At 50.0% G+C, this 23,684-nt stretch overlaps 2 protein-coding genes across 3 annotated transcripts in view; one reads left to right on the top strand and one right to left on the bottom strand.

Moving 5' to 3' along the window:
- C1H2orf81 (chromosome 1 C2orf81 homolog) overlaps positions 1 to 21,623 on the bottom strand; it is a 70,573-nt gene extending 48,950 nt beyond the window's left edge. For both annotated transcript variants that reach the window (XM_063925562.1, XM_063925553.1), the window contains exon 1: positions 21,519 to 21,623. In XM_063925562.1, coding sequence (XP_063781632.1) covers positions 21,519 to 21,548 — 30 coding nt within the window. In that variant the 5' untranslated portion in view covers positions 21,549 to 21,623. The remainder of the gene's footprint in view (positions 1 to 21,518) is intronic.
- A 54-nt stretch (positions 21,624 to 21,677) lies between these two features.
- WDR54 (WD repeat domain 54) overlaps positions 21,678 to 23,684 on the top strand; it is an 82,706-nt gene continuing 80,699 nt past the window's right edge. The window contains exon 1 of the mRNA XM_063957465.1: positions 21,678 to 21,754. The gene's annotated coding sequence lies outside the window, so the exon portion shown is untranslated. The remainder of the gene's footprint in view (positions 21,755 to 23,684) is intronic.

The following is a 23,684-nucleotide window of genomic DNA, read 5'->3' on the forward strand; positions in this document are numbered from 1 at the left end:
AAGTCACGAGTAGCCGCAGGCACCACAATAGGTTGGTTCACATGAAAAGATGACACCACCTTTGGCAGAAATTGCGGACGAGTCCGTAATTCTGCCCTGTCCATATGGAAAACCAGATAGGGGCTTTTACATGACAAAGCCGCCAATTTTTGACCACTTTCCACGTGAGATATTTTAACTCCACGGTCTTAAGCGGCTCAAACCTGTGAGATTTCAGGAAACTCAACACCACGTTAAGATCCCAAGGTGCCACTGGTGGCACAAAAAAGGGGCTGAATATGCAGCACTCCCTTTACAAACGTCTGAACTTCAGGTAGAGAAGCTAGTTTTTGTATGAAGAAAATGGATCGGGACGAAATCTGGACCTTAATGGACCCCAATTCTAGGCCCAAAGTCACTCCCGACTGTAGGAAGTGAAGGAAACGGCCCAGCTGGACTTCCTCTGTAGAGGCATTCCTGGCCTCACACCCAGCAACATATTTTCGCCGTATACGGTGATAATGTTTAGCCGTCACGTCCTTGCTAGCCCTTATCAGCGTAGGAATAACCTCATCCGGAATCCCTCTTTTCTACTAGGATCCGGCGTCCAACCGCTATGCCGTCAAACGCAGCTGCGGTAAGTCTTGGAACATACAAGGTCCCTGCTGCAACAGATCCTGCCCTAGAGGCAGAGGCCATGGGTCCTCTGTGAGCATTTCTTGCAGCTCTGGATACCAAGTCCTTCTTGGCCAATCCGGAACAATGAGTATTGTTCTCACTCCTCTTTTCCTTATGATTCTCAGCACCTTGGGTAAGAGAGGAAAAGGAGGAAACACATAAACCGACTGGAACATCCACGGTGTCACCAGTGCGTCTACAGCTATCGCCTGAGAGTCTCTTGACCTGGCGCAATACCTCTGTAGCTTTTTGTTGAGGCGGGATGCCATCATGTCCACCTGTGGCAGTTCCCACCGACCTACAAGCTGCGCGAAGACTTCTTGATGAAGTCCCCACTCTCCCGGGTGGAAGTCGTGCCTGATGAGAGTCTGCTTCCCAGTTGTCCACTCCCGGAATGAACACTGCTGACAGTGCGCTTACGTGATTCTCCGCCCAGCAAAGAATTCTGGTGGCTTCTACCATCGCCACCCTGCTCCTTGTGCAGCCTAGGCGATTTACATGAGCCACTGCGGTGATATTGTCTGACTGAATCAGAACCGGTTGGTCGCGAAGCAGGGTCTCCGCTTGACTTAGGGCGTTGTATATGGCCCTTAGTTCCAGGATATTGATGTGAAGGCAAGTTTCCTGCCTTGATCACAGCCCTTGGAAATTTCTTCCCTGTGTGACTGCCCCCCAACCTCGGAGGCTTGCATCCGTGGTCACCAGGACCCAGTCCTGAATGCTGAATCTGCGACCTTCGAGAAGGTGAGCACTCTGCAGCCACCACAGGAGAGACACCCTGGCTCTGGGGGATAGGGTGATTAACCGATGCATCTGAAGATGTGATCCAGACCACTTGTCCAGTAAGTCCCATTGGAAGGTCCTCGTATGGAACCTGCCGAAGGGAATGGCCTCGTATGATGCCACCCTCCTTCCCAGGACTCGAGTGCAGTGATGCACTGACACCTATTTTGGTTTTAATAGATTCCTGACCAGTGTCACGAGCTCCTGAGCTCTCTCTATCGGGAGATAAACCCTTTTCTGGTCTGTGTCTAGGATCATGCCTAGGAGAGGCAGATGAGCTGTAAGAACCAACTGCGACTTTGGAATATATAGAATCCAGCCGTGTTGCCGTTACACTTCCAGAGAAAGTGATACGCTGTTCAGCAACTGCTCTCTTGATCTCGCTTTTATGAGGAGATCGTCCAAGTACGTGAAAATAGTGACACCTTGCTTCCGCAGGAGCACCATCATTTCCGCTATTACCTTGGTGAATATTCTCAAGGCCGTGGAGAGACCAAACGGCAACGTCTGAAATTGGTAATGACAATCCCGTACCGCAATTCTGAGGTACGCCTGATGAGGTGGATAAATGGGGACATGAAGGTATGCATCCTTTATGTCCCGAGTCACCATAAAATCTCCCCCTTTCAGGCTTGCAATAACCGCTCTGAGCGATTCCATCTTGAACTTGAACCTTTTCACGTATATGTTCAGGGATTTTAAATTCAATATGGGTCCGACCGAACCGCCTGGTTTCGGGACTACAACATGGTCGAATAATAACCCCCTCCTTGTTGAAGGAGGGGAACCTTGACCACCACCTGTTGAAGATACAATTTGTGAATTGCAGTTATCACCGTTTCCCTCTCGTGGGGGGAAGCCGGCTTGGCCGTCGGTGAGGGGGCATCTTCTCAAAGTCCAGCTTGTATCCCTGAGACACAATATCTATTGCCCAGGGATCTAACAGGGAGTGAACCCACTTGTGGCTGAACTTACGAAGGCGTGCCCCCACCGGGCCTAGCTCCGCCTGTGGAGCCCCAGCGACATGCGGTGGATCTTTGTAGAGGCCGGGGAGGACTTCTGTTCCTGGGAACTAGCTGTGTTGTGCAGCTTCTTTCCTCTGCCCCCGCCTCTGGCAAGAAAGGACGCACCTCGGACTTTCTTGTTTCTTTATTCGAAAGGCTGCATTTGATAATGTCGTGCTTTCCTAGGCTGTGCAGGAATATAAGGCAAAATATCAGAATTACCAGCTATAGCTGTGGAGACCAGGTCCAAGAACCCTTCTCCACACAATCCTCAGCCTTCCATATGTCTCTTAAGTCGGCATCATCTGTCCATTGCACATTCTACAGGACACGTCAAGCAGAAATCGACATAGCTTTGACTCTAGGACCCAGTATACTCATGTCTCTTTGAGCATACCTCCCAACGTGACCCTCTCCAGGAGGGACACAATGCTCTGCTTCTGGACTTTTTTCTTAATGTATGATTGCCGGCACCTGTGTTGAACAGGTTAATGGATAAGAAAGGTGTTTCAGCACAGGTGATGGCAATTATAAATTAATAGGGAAGTCCAGGAGCAGAGCATTGTGTCCCTCCTGGAGAGGGTCATGTTGGGAGGTATGCTTTGAGCATGTTTTATATATATATATATACCTATCTCTTAAGACAGCATCTTTAATATATATATCTCTCTATATATACATATATCTATATCTATATGCATACTAGGGTCTCAATCTCTGCTGATAAGGTACCTGTCCACGCTGCCACAGCGCTATAAACCCATGCCGACACAATCGCTGGTCTGAGTAGTGTACTAGAATGGGCACGCTATCTGCAGGATCCCTGAGAATAGCTAGTGCTACCTTCTGTGCAAACTTGACACCCTAGGCGAAGATTCCCATCATATCCTGGCCCTAGTGGGGAAAGGATACTGCCTGAGAATTCTTTGTGGGAAGCTGCAGTCTCTTGTCTGGAGATTCCCGCTCTTTTTCCTCATGAGAGGAGGGAAATTTACCTCAGCTTTCTTCCCCTTAACATGTGTACCCTTGTGTCAGGGACAAATGAGTCATCAGTGATATGCAAATCATCTTTTATTTCAATAATCATATATTGAATACCTTTCAGCCATTTTGGCTGTAACTTTGCATTATCGTAGTCGACACTGGAGTCAAACTCCGTGTCGATATCAGTGTTTATTATTTTGGATAGTGAGCATTGTGAGACTCTGAAGGTCTCTGTGACATAGGGACAGACATGGGTAGATTTCCTGTCTGTTCTCTAATCTTTTGTGCAATAAATTCACCTCAGCACTTACACATATCCAAACAGGTGTCGGCGTTGTCGGCGGAGACACCCTCTCACACACATATTTGCTCTATCTCCTCCTTAGGGGAGCCTTTTACCTCAGACATGTCGACACACACGTACCGACACACCACACACACAGGGGATGCTCTATTTGAAGACAGTTCCCCCACAAGGCCCTTTGGAGAGACAGAGAGAGAGAGTATGCCAGCACACACCCCAGCGCTATATGACCCAGGAATCACACAGTAACTTAGTGTTAACCCAGTAGCTGCTGTATATATCGTTTTTACGCCAAATTTATGTGCCCCCCCTCTCTTTTTCACCCTCTCTATCGTGCTTCTGCAGGGGAGAGCCTGGGGAGCTTCCTCTCAGCGGAGCTGTGGAGAGAAAATGGCGCTGGTGAGTGCTGAGGAAGAAGGCTCCGCCCCCTCAGCGGCGGGCTTCTCCCGCAATTTTGTGTAAAATTAATGGCGGGGGCTCATGCATATAACAGTGTCCAACTGTATATATGCTGCTTTTTGCCAGGAGCTAATCAATTGCTGCCCATGGCGCCCCCCCCCCCCCCCTGCGCCCTACAGTGACCGGAGTGTGTGGGTTAGTGTGGGCGCAATGGTGCACAGCTGCAGTGCTGTGCGCTACCTCATATGAAGACAGGAGTCTTCTGCCGCCGATTTTGACGTCTTCTTGCCTCAACCCGCCGGCTTCTGACTTCTGGCTCTGCGAGGGGGACGGCGGCGCGGCTCCGGGAACGGACGACAAGGTCAGGTCCTGTGTTCGATCCCTCTGGAGCTAATGGTGTCCAGTAGCCTAAGAAGCGCAACCTAGCCGCAGTTAGTAGGTTTGCTTCTCTCCCCTCAGTCCCACGTAGCAGAGAGTCTGTTGCCAGCAGAAGCTCTCTGAAAATAAAAAACCTAACTAAAATAGTTTCTTATTAGCAAGCTCAGGAGAGCCCACTAAAAGCACCCAGCTCTGTCCGGGCACAGATTCTAACTGAGGTCTGGAGGAGGGGCATAGAGGGAGGAGCCAGTGCACACCAGTAGTACTAAATCTTTCTTAGAGTGCCCAGTCTCCTGCGGAGCCCGTCTATTCCCCATGGTCCTTACGGAGTCCCCAGCATCCACTAGGACGTTAGAGAAATATATATAATATACAGGGGGTATCAGTGTGCATAGGGGGGTATATATAATATACAGGGGGTATCAGTGTGTATAGGGGTATATATATAATATACAGGGGGTATCAGTGTGTATAGGGGGGTATATATATTATATACAGGGGGTATCAGTGTGTATAGGGGGTATATATAATATACAGGGGGTATCAGTGTGTATAGGGGGTATATATAATATATAGGGGTATCAGTGTGTATAGGGGTATATATATATATATATATATATATATATATATATATAAAATATACAGGGGGTATCAGTGTGTATAGGGGGGTATATATAATATACAGGGGGTATCAATGTGTGTAGGGGTATATATATATAATATGCAGGGGGTATCAGTGTGTATAGGGGGTATATATATATATATATATATTATACAGGGGGTATCAGTGTGTATAGGGGGGTATATATATATATATATATATATATATATATATATATATATATATATAAATAATATACAGGGGGCATCAGTGTGTATAAGGGGGTATATATAATATATAGGGGGTATCAGTGTGTATAGGGGGGTATATATAATATACAGGGGGTATCAGTGTGTATAGGGGAGTATATATAATATACAGAGGGTATCAGTGTGTATAGGGGGTATATATAATATACAGGGGGTATCAGTGTGTATAGGGGGTGTATATATATATATATATATATATATATATATATAATATATAGGGGGTAACAGTGTGTATAGGGGGGTATATATAATATACAGTTGTATCAGTGTATAGGGTGTATATATAATATACAGGAGTATCAGTGTGTGTAGGGGGGTATATATAATATACAGTTGTATCAGTGTGTATAGGGTGTATATATAATATACAGGAGTATCTGTGTGTAGGGGGGTATATATAATATACAGGGGGTATCAGTGTGCATAGGGGGTATATATAATATACAGGTGGTATCAGTGTGTATAGGGGGTATATATATATAATATACAGGGAGTATCAGTGTGTATAGGGGGTATATATAATATACAGGGGGTATCAGTGTGTATAGGGGGGTATATATAATATACAGGGGGTATCAGTGTGTATAGGGGGGTATATATAATATACAGGGGGTATCAGTGTGTATAGGGGGTGTGGCCGGACCGCACTAGTGGCCACACGTGTAATGGCGGCCGTGGCACTGAAGGGGTTAACGCCTAGTGCCCGGCACCACTATGGGGACAATGGGCGCTTTCCGACAATTTTAAATGTATAGGGCGCTAGGCGCCAGGTGTTTAAAATGTTTACAAATGTAATATATATATTGTGCTATGAGGCACTACAGTGCCTGGGTATGTGGAGCCTATGCAGGGCACAGGCTCAGTGTATATTTAAAGGGAAACACGTGTTTAAATGAAATGTATTTAAAGGAAAAAATAAGAATTGACTCACTGGTAATTCTATTTCTCGTAGTCCGTAGTGGATGCTGGAGACTCCGTAAGGACCATGGGGAATAGACGGGCTCCGCAGGAGACTGGGCACTCTAAAGAAAGATTCAGTACTATCTGGTGTGCACTGGCTCCTCCCTCTATGCCCCTCCTCCAGACCTCAGTTAAGGAAACTGTGCCCAGAAGAGCTGACATTACAAGGAAAGGATTTTGGAATCCAGGGTAAGACTCATACCAGCCACACCAATCACACCGTACAACTTGTGATAAACTTACCCAGTTAACAGTATGAACAACAACTGAGCATCACTCAACCGATGCCACATAACCATAACCCTCTGTTAAGCAATAACTATATACACGTATTGCAGAAAGTCCGCACTTGGGACGGGGGCGCCCAGCATCCACTACGGACTACGAGAAATAGATTTACCGGTAAGTAAAATCTTATTTTCTCTAACGTCCTAGTGGATGCTGGGGACTCCGTAAGGACCATGGGGATTATACCAAAGCTCCCAAACGGGCAGGAGAGTGCGGATAACTCTGCAGCACGAATGAGCAAACACAAGGTCCTCCTCAGCCAGGGTATCAAACTTGTAGAATTTTGCAAAAGTGTTTGAACCCGACCAAGTAGCTGCTCGGCAAAGTTGTAATGCCGAGACCCCTCGGGCAGCCGCCCAAGAAGAGCCCACTTTCCTTGTGGAATGGGCTTTCACTGATTTTGGATGCGGCAAACCAGCCGCAGAATGAGCCTGCTGAATCGTGTTACAGATCCAGCGAGCAATAGTCTGCTTTGAAGCAGGAGCACCCAGCTTGTTGGATGCATACAGGATAAACAGCGAGTCAGTTTTCCTGACTCCAGCCGTTCTGGCTACATAAATCTTCAAAGCCCTGACTACATCTAGTAACTTGGAATCCTCCAAATCACGAGTAGCCGCAGGCACCACAATAGGTTGGTTCAAATGAAAAGATGACACCACCTTCGGCAGAAATTGCGGACGAGTCCGTAATTCTGCCCTGTCCATATGGAAAACCAGATAGGGGCTTTTACATGACAAAGCCGCCAATTCTGACACACGCCTAGCCGAAGCTAAAGCCAATAGCATGATCACCTTCCACGTGAGATATTTTAACTCCACGGTCTCAAGTGGCTCAAACCAGTGAGATTTCAGGAAACTCAACACCACGTTAAGATCCCAAGGTGCCACTGGGGGCACAAACTGGGGCTGAATATGCAGCACTCCCTTTACAAACGTCTGAACTTCAGGAAGATAAGCCAGTTCTCTTTGAAAGAAAATGGATAGGGCCGAAATCTGGACCTTAATGGACCCTAATTTTAAGCCCATAGTCACTCCTGACTGTAGGAAGTGAAGGAAACGGCCCAGCTGGAATTCCTCCGTAGGGGCATTCCTGGCCTCACACCAAGCAACATATTTTCGCCATATACGGTGATAATGTTTTGCTGTCACGTCCTTCCTAGCCTTTATCAGCGTAGGAATAACTTCATCCGGAATGCCTTTCTCTGCTAGGATCCGGCGTTCAACCGCCATGCCGTCAAACGCAGCCGCGGTAAGTCTTGGAACAGACAGGGCCCCTGTTGCAACAGATCCTGTCTGAGAGGCAGAGGCCATGGGTCCTCTGTGAGCATTTCTTGCAGTTTCGGATACCAAGTCCTTCTTGGCCAATCCGGAACAATGAGTATTGTTCTCACTCCTCTTTTCCTTACGATTCTCAGCACCTTGGGAATGAGAGGAAGAGGAGGAAACACATAAACCGACTGGAACACCCACGGTGTCACTAGTGCGTCCACAGCTATCGCCTGAGGGTCTCTTGACCTGGCGCAATACCTTTGTAGCTTTTTGTTGAGGCGGGATGCCATCATGTCCACCTGTGGCAGTTCCCATCGATTTGTAATCTGTGTGAAGACTTCTTGATGAAGTCCCCACTCTCCCGGGTGGAGGTCGTGACTGCTGAGGAAGTCTGCTTCCCAGTTGTCCACTCCCGGAATGAACACTGCTGACAGTGCTTGCACGTGATTCTCCGCCCAGCGAAGAATTCTGGTGGCTTCTGCCATCGCCACCCTGCTTCTTGTGCCGCCCTGGCGGTTTACATGAGACACTGCGGTGATGTTGTCTGACTGAATCAGCACCGGTTGGTCGCGAAGCAGAGGCTCCGCTTGACTCAGGGCGTTGTAAACGGCCCTTAGTTCCAGGATATTGATGTGCAGACAAGTCTCCTGACTTGACCACAGCCCCTGGAAATTTCTTCCCTGAGTGACTGCCCCCCACCCTCGGAGGCTTGCATCCGTGGTCACCAGGACCCAGTCCTGAATGCCGAACCTGCGGCCCTCGAGAAGGTGAGTACTCTGCAGCCACCACAGAAGAGACACCCTGGCCCTGGGGGATAGGGTGATCAGCCGATGCATCTGTAGATGCGATCCGGACCACTTGTCCAACAGATCCCGTTGAAAAGGTCCTCGCATGGAACCTGCCGAAGGGTATGGCCTCGTATGACGCCACCATCTTTCCCAGGACTTTCGTGCAGTGATGCACCGACACCTGTTTTGGTTTTAAGAAGTCTCTGACCAGTGTCATGAGTTCCTGAGCCTTCTCCGTCGGGAGAAAAACCTTCTTCTGGTCTGTGTCCAGAATCATGCCCAGGAAGGGCAGACGCATCGTAGGAATCAGCTGCGACCTTGGAATACTCAGAATCCAGCCGTGCTGTTGTAACACTTCCCGAGAGCGTGCTACACTAATCAGCAACTGCTCTCTGGACCTCGCCTTCATGAGGAGCTCGTCCAAGTATGGGAAAATTGTGACTCCTTGCTTTCGCAGGAGCACCATCATTACTGCCATTACCTTGGTAAATATTCTCGGTGCCGTGGACAGACCAAACGGCAACGTCTGGAATTGGTAATGACAATCCTGTACCACAAATCTGAGGTACTCCTGATGAGGTGGATAACGGGGACACGAAGGTAAGCATCCTTTATGTCCAGAGACACCATAAAGTCCCCCTCCCTTGCGATGACCGCTCTGAGCGATTCCATCTTGAACTTGAACTTTTCAAGTATATGTTCAGGGATTTTAAATTCAATATGGGTCTGACCGAACCATCTGGTTTTCGGGACTACAACATGGTCGAATAATAACCCCCTCCTTGTTGAAGGAGGGGAACCTTGACCACCACCTGTTGAAGATACAATTTGTGAATTGCAGTTAACCCTGTTTCCCTCTCGGGGGGGGGGGGGGGGGGGGGGGGAATCCGGCAGGGCAGTCAGTGAGGAGGCATCTTCTCAAAGTCCAGCTTGTATCCCTGAGACACAATATCTATTACCCAGGGATCTAACAGGGAGTGAACCCACTTGTGGCTGAACTTACGAAAGCGTGCCCCCACCGGGCCTAGCTCTGCCTGTGGAGCCCCAGCGACATGCAGTGGAAGCCGGGATCCGAACCCAGGTCCCTATCCACAGTAGATCAGTGACCAAACCTTATGTGTCACTGAGCTGCTTTTCGTAGAGGCCGGGGAGGACCTCTGTTCCTGGGAACTAGCTGTGTTGTGCAGCTGGTTTCCTCTGCCCCCGCCTCTGGCAAGAAAGGACGCACCTCGGACTTCTTGTTTCTTTGTACGAAAGGCTGCATTTGATAATGACGTGCTTTCCTAGGCTGTGCAGGAATATACGGCAAAATATCAGAATTACCAGCTATAGCTGTGGAGACCAGGTCCGAGAACCCTTCTCCACACAATCCTCAGCCTTCCATATGCCACTTAAGTTGGCATCATCTGTCCATTGCATATTCTACAGGATACGTCAAGCAGAAATCGACATAGCTTTGCCTCTAGGACCCAGTATACTCATGTCTCTTTGGGCATGTTTTATGATATATATCTCTTAAGACAGCATCTTTAATACATATATATATATATATACATACATCCTAGGGTCTCAATTTCTGCTGATAAGGTACCTGTCCACGCCGCTACAGCGCTATAAACCCATGCCGACACAATCGCCGATCTGAGTAGTGTATCAAAATGTGCACGCTATCTGCAGGATCCCTGAGAATAGCTAGGGCTACCCTTTGGGCAAACGTGACACCCTAGGGGAAGATTCCCATCACATCCTGGCCCTAGTGGGGAAAGGATACTGCCTGAGAATTCTTTGTGGGAAACTGCAGTCTCTTGTCTGGAGATTCCCGCTCTTTTTCCTCATGAGAGGAGGGAAATTTACCTCAGCTTTCTTCCCCTTAAACATGTGTACCCTTGTGTCAGGGACAGATGAGTCATCAGTGATATGCAAATCATCTTTTATTACAATAATCATATATTGAATACTTTTCTGCCATTTTGGCTGTAACTTTGCATTATCGTAGTCGACACTGGAGTCAAACTCCGTGTCGATAGCAGTGTCTATTATTTTGGATAGTGAGCATTGTGAGACTCTGAAGGTCTCTGCGCCTTAGGGACAGACATGGGTAGATTTCCCGTCTGTTCTCTAATCTTTTGTGCAATAAATTCACCTTAGCACTTACACATATCCAAACAGGTGTCGGCGTTGTCGACGGAGACACCCTCTCACACAGGGGCGGATCCAGGAAAAAATGACAGGGGGGGCACCTTGTGCATGCCCAAGGCGTGCGGTCCATGAAGGTGTGCGTGGCCTAACAACAAGGGCATGACCTAGCAACAAGGGTCATAGCCTCAAAGGGAACATCGTATTCGTAAGACGGGAAGAGGTTGACACTTTGGAGAGGCAGCGGGTGACACGAGAGAGAGGGTGATGGGTTTATAGTGACGCAGGGGAGAGGCAGTGGATGAAGGAAACATAGTGGGAGACGGAGAGGCAGTGGGTGACAGAGAGAGGGTGACAGTGAGAGGAAGAGTGGGTAACACCGGGGAAAGGGTGACGAGGAAAAATAAGAATTTACTCACCGGTAATTCTATTTCTCGTAGTCCGTAGTGGATGCTGGGTACTCCGTAAGGACCATGGGGAATAGACGGCTCCGCAGGAGACTGGGCACTCTAAAAGAAAGATTAGGTACTATCTGGTGTGCACTGGCTCCTCCCTCTATGCCCCTCCTCCAGACCTCAGTTAGGATACTGTGCCCGGAAGAGCTGACACAATAAGGAAGGATTTTGAATCCCGGGTAAGACTCATACCAGCCACACCAATCACACCGTATAACTCGTGATACTATACCCAGTTAACAGTATGAAATATAACTGAGCCTCTCAACAGATGGCTCAACAATAACCCTTTAGTTAGGCAATAACTATATACAAGTATTGCAGACAATCCGCACTTGGGATGGGCGCCCAGCATCCACTACGGACTACGAGAAATAGATTTACCGGTGAGTAAAATCTTATTTTCTCTGACGTCCTAAGTGGATGCTGGGACTCCGTAAGGACCATGGGGATTATACCAAAGCTCCCAAACGGGCGGGAGAGTGCGGATGACTCTGCAGCACCGAATGAGCAAACTCTAGGTCCTCCTCAGCCAGGGTATCAAACTTGTAGACTCTTGCAAAAGTGTTTGAACCCGACCAAGTAGCAGCTCGGCAAAATTGTAAAGCCGAGACCCCTCGGGCAGCCGCCCAAGAAGAGCCCCTTTCCTCGTGGAATGGGCTTTTACAGATTTAGGGTGCGGCAGTCCAGCCGCAGAATGTGCAAGTTGAATCGTGCTACAGATCCAGCGAGCAATAGTCTGCTTAGAAGCAGGAGCACCCAGCTTGTTGGGTGCATATAGGATAAATAGCGAGTCAGTTTTCCTGACTCCAGCCGTCCTGGAAACATATATTTTTCAGGGCCCTGACTACGTCCAGTAACTTGGAATCCTCCAAGTCCCAAGTAGCCGCAGGCACCACAATAGGTTGGTTCACATGAAACACTGATACCACCTTAGGAAGGAATTGGGAACGAGTCCTCAATTCCGCCCTATCCATATAAAAAAATCAGATAAGGGCTTTTGCATGATAAAGCCGCCAATTCTGATACACGCCTGGCCGACACCAAGGCCAACAGCATGACCACTTTCCACGTGAGGTATTTTAACTCCACGGATTTAAGTGGCTCAACCCAATGCGACTTCAGGAAATCCAACACCACGTTGAGATCCCACAGTGCCACTGGAGGCACAAACGGGGGCTGACTATGCAGCACTCCCTTAACAAAAGTCTGAACTTCAGGCAGTGAAGCCAGTTCTATTTTGGAAGAAAATCGATAGAGCCGAAATCTGGACCTTAATGGAACCCAATTTTAGGCCCATAGTCACCCCTGACTGTAGGAAGTGCAGAAATCGACCTAGCTGAAATTCCTCCGTTGGGGCCTTCCTGGCCTCACAGCACGCAACATATTTCCGCCATATGCGGTGATAATGGTTTGCGCTAACTTCTTTCCTAGCTTTAATTAGCGTAGTGATAACTTCCTCCGGAATGCCCTTTTCCTTCAGGATCCGGCGTTCAACCGCCATGCCGTCAAACGCAGCCGCGGTACGTCTTGGAACAGACAGGCCCCCTGCTGCAGCAGGTCCTGTCTGAGCGGCAGAGGCCATGGGTCCTCTGAGATCATTTCTTGGAGTTCTGGGTACCAAACTCTTCTTGGCCAATCCGGAACAATGAGTATAGTTCTTAATCCTCTCCTTCTTATTATTCTCATTACCCTGGGTATGAGAGGCAGAAAAGGGAACACATACACCGACTGGTACACCCACGGTGTTACCAGAGCGTCCACAGCTATCGCCTAAGGGGCCCTTGACCTGGCGCAATATCTTTTTAGCTTTTTGTTGAGGCGGGACGCCATCATGTCCACCTGTGGCCTTTCCCAACGGTGTACAATAATTTGGAAGACTTCTAGATGAAGTCCCCACTCTCCCGGGTGGAGGTCATGTCTGCTGAGAAAGTCTGCTTCCCAGTTGTCCACTCCGGGAATGAACACTGCTGACAGTGCTAACACATGATTTTCCGCCCATCGGAGAATCCTTGTGGCTTCTGCCATCGCCATCCTGCTTCTCGTGCCGCCCTGTCGGTTTACATGAGCGACCGCCGTGATGTTGTCTGACTGGATCAGCACCGGCCGGTGTTGAAGCAGGGGTCTAGCCTGACTTAGGGCATTGTAAATGGCCCTTAGTTCCAGAATATTTTTGTGTAGGGAAGTCTCCTGACTTGTCCATAGTCCTTGGAAGTTTCTTCCCTGTGTGACTGCCCCACAGCCTCGAAGGCTGGCATCCGTGGTAACCAGGACCCAGTCCTGTATGCCGAATCTGCGGCCCTCTAGAAGATGAGCACTCTGCAGCTACCACCATAGCGACACCCTGGCCCTTGGAGACAGGGTTATCCGCCGATGCATCTGAAGATGCGACCCGGACCACTTGTCCAACAGATCCCACTGGAAGATCCTTGCATGGAACCTGCCGAATGGAATTTCTTCGTAAGAAGCTACCATCTTTCCCAGGGCTCGCTTGCATTGATGCACCGACACCTGTATTTGTATTAGGAGGTCTCGGTCTAGAGACGACAACTCCTTGGACTTCTCCTCCGGGAGAAACCCTTTTTTCTTGTTCTGTGTCCAGAACTGTGGCCGGAGAGCCCCCAGCCACGAGGCAAATGGCCGCCCTGGCACTGAAGGGGTTAATCCTTAGTGCCCGGCGCCATTTGCCAAGACAAAGGGGCTCTTGGCGCCAAATTTGAATTGCATTGCGGGCGCTAGGCGCCGTGTTTTAAAAATGTATTTTTATGTATTTTTAAATGTGCCGTGGTCCCGGACCCCTCCGGAGACCACGGCAGGGAGGACAGCCCCCGGCGCGCTCAGCAGAGTGTGCGCGCCGGGGGAGAGGAGGCAGCCTCTGACCGCCGGAGTCCGGGAGCTCCGCTCCCGGCAGCGGTCAGTGTAGCCCCGGGCGCCCTGGAGTGTGCGCGCCGGGGAGAAGGGTGAGCGCTGCGGCTGGGAGCTCGGCTCCCGCTGCAGTGCTCTATGTGAGAGCCGCCGCTGGGGGCCGGGAGCTCTGCTCCCAGCGCCTCAGCACAGCACGGGTGGCCAGCCGCAGCAGCCGGGACGGACGTCCCAGGCTGCTAGGCGGCGAGGGGGGTGCGCTGCAGCCCGGCTCCCCGCCGGACGCTGCAGCGAGGCCAACAGACAGGCGCCGCTCATGGGGGACCGGGCTAGCCGGCTCCCTAGCGGCGTGGGCACATTAGGCGGGCCAGCAGGATGGTGAGCGCTGGGGTCCGGGAGCTACGCTCCCGGCGCCTCAGCGCTGAAACAAGCCAGGGTCACGGCGGCCGGGACAAGTGTCCCGGTCCGCCGGGCTTATGGTACAGGGGGGTGCGCCGCTGCGTGCGGCGAGGCCACTGATTAGTGCCACCCTGGGGGGACAGGGAGAGCCAGCTCCCTGGAACCCCAGAGGCAGAAAAGCAGGCTGGAGGATGGGGGAAGCCAGCCCCATACCTCCAGCACACAGAGAGCCCTCGCAGCCAGGCTGCAGGGCTAGGGAAGGCACTGCAGTGCCTGAGTATGTAGAGCCTGTGCAGGGCACAGGCTCAGTGTATATTTAACAAAGGGAAATGTACAGTGTGATTCAAAAATGTAATGTATTTAAAGATAAAATGCACTTACTTGATTGTGTGTCCCAGGAGGGGGGAATCCATAGCTGTGCAGGCTGATGGATTCTCCCAGACCTTTTCCCTAAAAACGGAATGCATTCCCATCCAGCCTCACAGTTCCAATAGGGACAGGGAGAAAGAGAAGCAGCTCAGCTATAGAACAAGCTGAGGGGTTTCTTGGAGCTCCATGGAGATCAGCCGTAGTGAACCAGAGACCTGGACCGGGGAGCCAGGCTGCCCAGCTCTGGAGCCCAAATCCAGGCTGCAGGCAGTGAGAGGGGTCCCGGGCAGGTTTCTGGAAGTCAGTTTAGGAGGGAAAAACTTCCCCCCAGCCAGACTGAACGGCACCGTGGGAGTAGCCTGCTCTCCCAGATGGGAGAGACAAAGGAGACCGGCCACTCCCCACTGTCCATTGGGGACAATGTTAGGTGTGCATGAGTCCAGAGCATGCACAGCTCATGGGTAAACATTGATTGGTTGTACACCACAGGGCGGGCTTACCCCCTGTGGTAGAGGGTCTTGGAGAGGGATAAAAGGAGGGCAGTTGGCCCATAGGAGTGTGTATTGTAACATCTTCTTCTGCTGAAACATCTTAATTGTATGCTGTTGCCCCTAGCAATAGGGAGGAGCCTTTTTCAAGGTTTTTGAGCAATAAAACACCTTTGCCTCAAGAAGACTGCTTCATCTTGTGACCAACAGGGTTAGGCCAAACCTAGCCCCGTTCTCCGGCTGTCCAGGGAAGCACCTGACGTCTCCAAGCTCCGCCTTCCGCCAGCTACCGGTAGAGGCCTAGCAAGTGGCTAGTGGGGATTCGTCGACACCACACAGGTGTGGTAAAGCAGTGCGTCGGCACATACAGAGCAGAACCGTGGTTCCAAACGCCACGGCAGGTTAGGAGTTTGGTGGTGGCAGCGAGAACCCGCCCACAGCGCAGTGGGTGGAGTCAGTAACAGGCGGTTACTGACGGTAAGCGGGAATCCCCTATGTGGTCAGGCCTCGTGCGGCTTGACCTTCCATTCTGTGCGCAGTCAACGGGACGCGGAAGCTGCGAGTGCTTTCGTACGGTATCGTCCTGTCACAAGAACCATACCCAGGAACAGTAGACGCGTCGTAGGAACCAGCTGCGACTTTGGAATATTCAGAATCCAGCCATGCTGTTGTAGCACTTCCCGAGATAGTGCTACTCCGACGAACAACTGCTCCCTGGACCTCGCCTTTATAAGGAGATCGTCCAAGTACGGGATAATTATTTCGGCCATTACCTTGGTAAATACCCTCGGTGCCGGGGACAGACCAACGGCAACGTCTGGAATTGGTAATGACAAACCTGTACCACAATTTTTAGGTACTCCTGGTGAGGAGGGTAAATAGGGACATGCAGGTAAGCATCCTTGATGTCCAGTGATACCATGAAATTCTCCCGGCTTGCAATAATCGCCCTGAGCGATTCCATTTTGAACTTGAACCTTCGTATATAAGTGTTCAAGGATTTCAATTTTAGAATGGGTCTCACCGAACCGTATGGTTTCGGTACCACAAACAGTTTGGAATAGTAACCCCGGCCTTGTTGAAGGAGGGGTACCTTGATTTCACCTGCTGGAAGTACAGCTTGTGAATTGCCGCCAGTACTACCTCCCTTTCTCCGAGGGCAGCAGGCAAGGCTGATGTGAGGTAACGGCGAGGGGGAGTCGCCTCGAACTCCAGCTTGTATCCCTGTGATACTACTTGCAGAGCCTAGGGATCCACCTGTGGGCAAGCCCACTGGTCCCTGAAGTTCCCGAGACGCGCCCCCACCGCACCTGTCTCCACCTGTGGAGCCCCAGCGTCATGCGGTGGACTCAGAGGAAGCGGGGGAAGATTTTTGATCCTGGGAACTGGCTGTCTGGTGCAGCTTTTTCCTTCTTCCCTTGTCTCTGTGCAGAAAGGAAGCGCCTTTGACCCGCTTGCTTTTCTGAAGCCGAAAGGACTGTACCTGAAAATACGGTGCTTTCTTAGGCTGTGAGGAAACCTGAGGTAAAAAAATTTCTTCCCAGCTGTTGCTGTGGATACGAGGTCCCAGAGACCATCCCCAAACAATTCCTCACCCTTATAAGGCAGAATCTCCATGTGCCTTTTAAAGTCAGCATCACCTGTCCACTGCCGGGTCTCTAATACCCTCCTGGCAGAATGGACATTGCCTTAATTCTGGATGCCAGCCGGCAAATATCCCTCTGTGCATCCCTCATATATAAGACGACGTCTTTAATATGCTCTATGTTAGCAAAATATTATCTCTGTCTAGGGTATTAATATTGACAGGGTATCAGACCACGCTGCAGCAGCACTATTCATGCTGAGGCAATTGCAGGTCTCAGTATAGTACCTGAGTGTGTATATACAGACTTCAGGATAGCCTCCTGCTTTTTATCAGCAGGCTCCTTCAAAGTGGCCGTATCCTAAGACGTCAGTGCCACCTTTTTTGACAAACGTGTGAGCGCCTTATCCACCCTAGGGGATATCTCCCAACGTGACCTATCCTCTGGCGGGAAAGGGTACGCCATCAGTAACTTTTTAGAAATTACCAGTTTCTTATCGGGGGAAACCCACGCTTCTTTACACACTTCATTCACTCATCTGATGGGGGAACAAAACACTGGCTGCTTTTTCTCCCCAAACATAAAACTCCTTTTATGTGGTACTTGGGTTCATGTCAGAAAATGCGTAACACATTTTTCATTGCCGAGATCATGTAACGGATGTTCCTAGTGGATTGTGTATATGTCTCAATCTCGTCGACACTGGAGTCAGACTCCGTGTCGACATCTGTGTCTGCCATCTGAGGTAACGGGCGTTTTTTGAGCCCCTGATGGCCTTTGAGACGCCTGGGCAGGCGCGGGCTGAGAAGCCGGCTGTCCCACAGCTGTTACGTCATCCAGCCTTTTATGTAAGGAGTTGACATTGTCGGTTAATACCTTCAACCTATCCATCCACTCTGATGTCGGCCCTACAGGGGGCGACATCCCATTTATCGGCCTCTGCTCCGCCTCCACGTAACCTTCCTCATGCAACATGTCGACACAGCCGTACCGACACACCGCACACACACAGGGAATGCTCTGACTGAGGACAGGACCCCACAAAGTCCTTTGGGGAGACAGAGAGAGAGTATGCCAGCACACACCAGAGCGCTATATAATGTGGGGATTAACACTATAACTGAGTGATTTTTCCCCCAATAGCTGCTTGTATACACATATTGCGCCTAAATTTAGTGCCCCCCCTCTCTTTTTAACCCTTTGAGCCTGAAAACTACAGGGGAGAGCCTGGGGAGCTGTCTTCCAGCTGCACTGTGAAGAAAAAATGGCGCCAGTGTGCTGAGGGAGTTAGCCCCGCCCCTTTTTCGGCTGACTTTTCTCCCGCTTTTTTCAGGAATTCTGGCAGGGGTAATTTATCACATATATAGCCCTGGGACTATATATTGTGATGATTTGCCAGCCAAGGTGTTTATATTGCTGCTCAGGGCGCCCCCCCCCCCCCAGCGCCCTGCACCCATCAGTGACCGGAGTGTGAGGTGTGCATGAGGAGCAATGGCGCACAGCTGCAGTGCTGTGCGCTACCTTGTTGAAGAGCGAGGTCTTCTGCCGCCGATTTTCAGGACCACTTATTGCTTCTGGCTCTGTAAGGGGGACGGCGGCGCGGCTCCGGGACCGGACGACCGAGGCTGGGCCTGTGTTCGATCCCTCTGGAGCTAATGGTGTCCAGTAGCCTAAGAAGCCCAAACTATCTCCAGTCAGGTAGGTTCGCTTCTTCTCCCCTTAGTCCCTCGCTGCAGTGAGTCTGTTGCCAGCAGATCTCACTGTAAAATAAAAAACCTAAATATACTTTCTTTCTAGGAGCTCAGGAGAGCCCCTAGTGTGCATCCAGCTCAGCCGGGCACAAGATTCTAACTGAGGTCTGGAGGAGGATCATAGTGGGAGGAGCCAGTGCACACCAGGTAGTCCTAAAGCTTTCTTTAGTTGTGCCCAGTCTCCTGCGGAGCCGCTATTCCCCATGGTCCTTACGGAGTCCCAGCATCCACTTAGGACGTCAGAGAAAAGGGGACGCTGTCTGCCGTAATGTGTAAAAGGGCCTCTACCTGGTGTAGTGGTGCTACTGTGCGGCGTAATTTGAATAATGGAGACTACTGTGCACCGTTATAAGAATTGGTATTATTTTGTGGCCACACCCCTTCCCCACAAAGCCACGCCCTATATCTCTTGCACGCGACTGCGGCGCGCACTGCCCCTGTTTTACGTAAAGGTGGGGCTCTGATGCCGTTTCTTGCACACAGTGCTAAAATGTCTAGTTACGGCACTGTTGCTAGGTATCCATTTCCCTGGCCCTGAGCAGGTCCCCCTCACCAGATCCTCTCCAGGGGTGAGGGGGTGGACTTGGACGGGATGGGGGGGGGGGGGGGGGGGTGTCCAAAGCATTTTGTCGCACCTGGGCCCACCGCTCGCTAGTTCCGCCACTGGCTCTACCTGCTGTAATGTGTAATCGGGGGGCTGTACCTGCCGTAATGTAAAAAAAGGATCTCTACCTGCCGTAATGTGTAATAAGAGGCTGTACCTGCCGTAATGTGTAAAAGGGGACTCTACCTGCCGTAATGTGTAAAAGGGGACTCTACCTGCCGTAATGTGTAAAAGGGGACTCTACCTGCCGTAATGTGTAATAAGAGGCTGTACCTGCCATAATGTGTAAAAGGGAGCTCTGCCTGGCGTAATTTGTGTAAGTGGTGCTACTATGCGTCGTAATTTGACTAATGGAAGCCCTGGACAACAAAATCGCATTCATGTCCTCCTCCCACTCCCTTCCCAGTCCCAAACACTAATTATTTTTTTTCTATAAAAATGTTCAATATATCACAAGTATGATGAGCAGGCAGGCAGCGGGCATTGGTGGCAGTGGCGGCATCGGACTGAGATGCAAATTAGTGACGGAGGGCTGGGTCAGTTGATGGTGGGCGAGTTTGTAAGCCATTGGCGGTGGCAGCAGGCATCGCCACAGGGGCAGTAGCGGGCATTGGCTCGTCGGCAGTAGGGGTCATCGGCAGGATTCGGCGGACATTATGGCTGCAGTGCCTCACCAGTCACTGACCTCACTGCACGCCACTGATATATATAATATACAGGGGGTATCAGTGTGTATAGGGGGGTATATATATATATAATATACAGGGGGTATCAGTGTGTATAGGGGGTATATATATAATATACAGGGGGTATCAGTGTGTATAGGGAAGTATATATATAATATACAGGGGGTATCAGTGTGTATAGGGGGGTATATATATATATTATATACAGGGGGTATCAGTGTGTATAGGGAAGTATATATATAATATACAGGGGGTATCAGTGTGTAGAGGGGGATATATATAATATACAGGGGGTATCAGTGTGTATAGGGGGGTATATATATAATATACAGGGGGTATCAGTGTGTATAGGGGGTATATATATATATATATATATAATATACAGGGGGTATCAGTGTGTATAGGGGGGCATATATATATATAATATACAGGGGGTATCAGTGTGTATAGGGGGTATATATATATATAATATACAGGGGGTATCAGTGTGTATAGGGGGGTATATATATAATATACAGGGGGTATCAGTGTGTATAGGGGGTATATATATAATATACAGGGGATATCAGTGTGTATAGGGGGTATATATATAATATACAGGGGGTATCAGTGTGTATAGGGGGTATATATATAATATACAGGGGGTATCAGTGTGTATAGGGTGGTATATATATATATATATATATAATATACAGGGGGTATCAGTGTGTATAGCGGGTATATATAATATACAGGGGGTATCAGTGTGTATAGGGGGGTATATATATAATATACAGGGGGTATCAGTGTGTATAGGGGTATATATAATATACAGGGGGTATCAGTGAGTATAGGGGGTATATATAATATACAGGGGGTATCAGTGTGTATAGGGGGGTATATATATAATATACAGGGGGTATCAGTGTGTATAAGGGGTATATATAATATACAGGGGGTATCAGTGTGTATATGGGTATATATATATATATATATAAAATATAGGGGTATCAGTGTGTATAGGGGGTATATATATAATATACAGGGGGTATCAGTGTGTATAGGGGGTATATATATATAATATACAGGGGGTATCAGTGTGTATAGGGGGTATATATATATAATATACAGGGGGTATCAGTGTGTATAGGGGGTATATATATAATATACAGGGGGTATCAGTGTGTATAGGGGGTATATATATAATATACAGGGGGTATCAGTGTGTATAGGGGGTATATATATAATATACAGGGGGTATCAGTGAGTATAGGGGGTATATATATAATATACAGGGGGTATCAGTGTGTATAGGGGGTATATATAATATACAGGGGGTATCAGTGTGTATTGGGGGGTATATATATAATATACAGGGGGTATCAGTGTGTATAGGGGGGTATATATATAATATACAGGGGGTATCAGTGTGTATAGGGGGTATATATATAATATACAGGGGGTATCAGTGAGTATAGGGGGTATATATAATATACAGGGGGTATCTTGGCTATGGTCACCTGTCTCGATGTCCCGGCCTTGCTGCTCATGGGGCCGCTGTCGGGTGTCCGGGTCCCGGGGTCCGGGCGTCGCTGCTGTTGCCGGGTAACGTGACGTCACTTCTGTTAGAGCTGTTGCCAGGTAACGGGAGTCTCCGTGTCGCGCTCATGTGACGTAGTGGGGCGCTATCTGCTGACGTCACCGGCTGCTTCCATAGAAACGGGATCTCAGCGCAGAGGAGACAGCACCGAGACCGGTAACTGCTCCTATATACCGATATCTGCCCCCATACACCTCCTCCTACCCCGATATCTGCCCCCATACACCACCTCCTACCCCCTATACCGATATCTGCCCCCATACACCTCCTCCTACACCGATATCTGCCCCCATACACCTCCTCCTACCCCCTATACCGATATCTGCACCCATACACCTCCTCCTACCCCCTGTACCGATATCTGCCCCCATACACCTCCTCCTACCCCCTATACTGATATCTGCCCCCATACACCTCCTCCTACTCCCTGTACCGATATCTGCCCCCATACACCTCCTCCTACCCCCTATACCGATATCTGCCCCCATACACCTCCTCCTACCCTCTATACCAGTGGTTCTCAAACTCGGTCCTCAGGACCCCACACAGTGCATGTTTTGCAGGTAACCCAGCAGGTGCACAGGTGTATTAATTAATCACTGACACATTTTAAAAGGTCCACAGGTGGAGTTAATTATGTCACTTGTGATTCTGTGAGGAGACCTGCAAAACATGCACCGGGTGGGGTCCTGAGGACTGAGTTTGAGAACCTGTGCTCTATACCGATATCTGCCCCCATATACCTCCTCCTACCCCCTGTACCGATATCTGCCCCCATACACCTCCTCCTACCCCTATACCGATATCTGCCCCGATACACCTCCTCCTACCCCCTGTACCGATATCTGCCCCCATACACCTCCTTCTACCCCTATACCGATATCTGCCCCCATACACCTCCTTCTACCCCTATACCGATATCTGCCCCCATACACCTCCTCCTACCCCTATACCGATATCTGCCCCGATACACCTCCTCCTACCCCCTATACCGATATCTGCCCCCATACACCTCCTCCTACCTCCTGTACCGATATCTGCCCCATACACCTCCTTCTACCCCCTATACCGATATCTGCCCCCATACACCTCCTCCTACCCCTATACCGATATCTGCCCCGATACACCTCCTCCTACCCCCTATACCGATATCTGCCCCCATACACCTCCTCCTACCCCCTGTACCGATATCTGCCCCCATACACCTCCTCCTACCCCCTGTACCGATATCTGCCCCCATACACCTCCTCCTACCCCCTGTACCGATATCTGCCCCCATACACCTCCTCCTACCCCCTGTACCGATATCTGCCCCCATACACCTCCTCCTACCCCCTGTACCGATATCTGCCCCCATACACCTCCTCCTACCCCCTGTACCGATATCTGCCCCCATACACCTCCTCCTACCCCCTATACCGATATCTGCCCCCATACACCTCCTCCTACACCGATATCTGCCCCCATACACCTCCTCCTACCCCCTATATCGATATCTGCCCCATACACCTCCTCCTACCCCCTGTACCGATATCTGCCCCCATACACCTCCTTCTACCCCTATACCAATATCTGCCCCCATACACCACCTCCTACCCCTATACCGATATCTGCCCCCATACACCTCCTCCTACTCTCTGTACCGATATCTGCCCCCATACACCTCCTCCTACCCCCTATACCGATATCTGCCCCCATACACCTCCTCCTACCCCCTATACCGATATCTGCCCCCATACACCTCCTCCTACCCCCTATACCGATATCTGCCCCCATACACCTCCTCCTACCCCCTGTACCGATATCTGCCCCCATACACCTCCTCCTACCCCCTGTACCGATATCTGCCCCCATACACCTCCTCCTACCCCCTGTACCGATATCTGCCCCCATACACCTCCTCCTACCCCCTGTACCGATATCTGCCCCCATACACCTCCTCCTACCCCCTGTACCGATATCTGCCCCCATACACCTCCTCCTACCCCCTGTACCGATATCTGCCCCCATACACCTCCTCCTACCCCCTGTACCGATATCTGCCCCCATACACCTCAGACCCTCCAACATGACCCGCCCCACTAGG

The sequence above is a fragment of the Pseudophryne corroboree genome, chromosome 1 (assembly GCF_028390025.1).
Source record: "Pseudophryne corroboree isolate aPseCor3 chromosome 1, aPseCor3.hap2, whole genome shotgun sequence".
NCBI lineage: Eukaryota > Metazoa > Chordata > Amphibia > Anura > Myobatrachidae > Pseudophryne > Pseudophryne corroboree.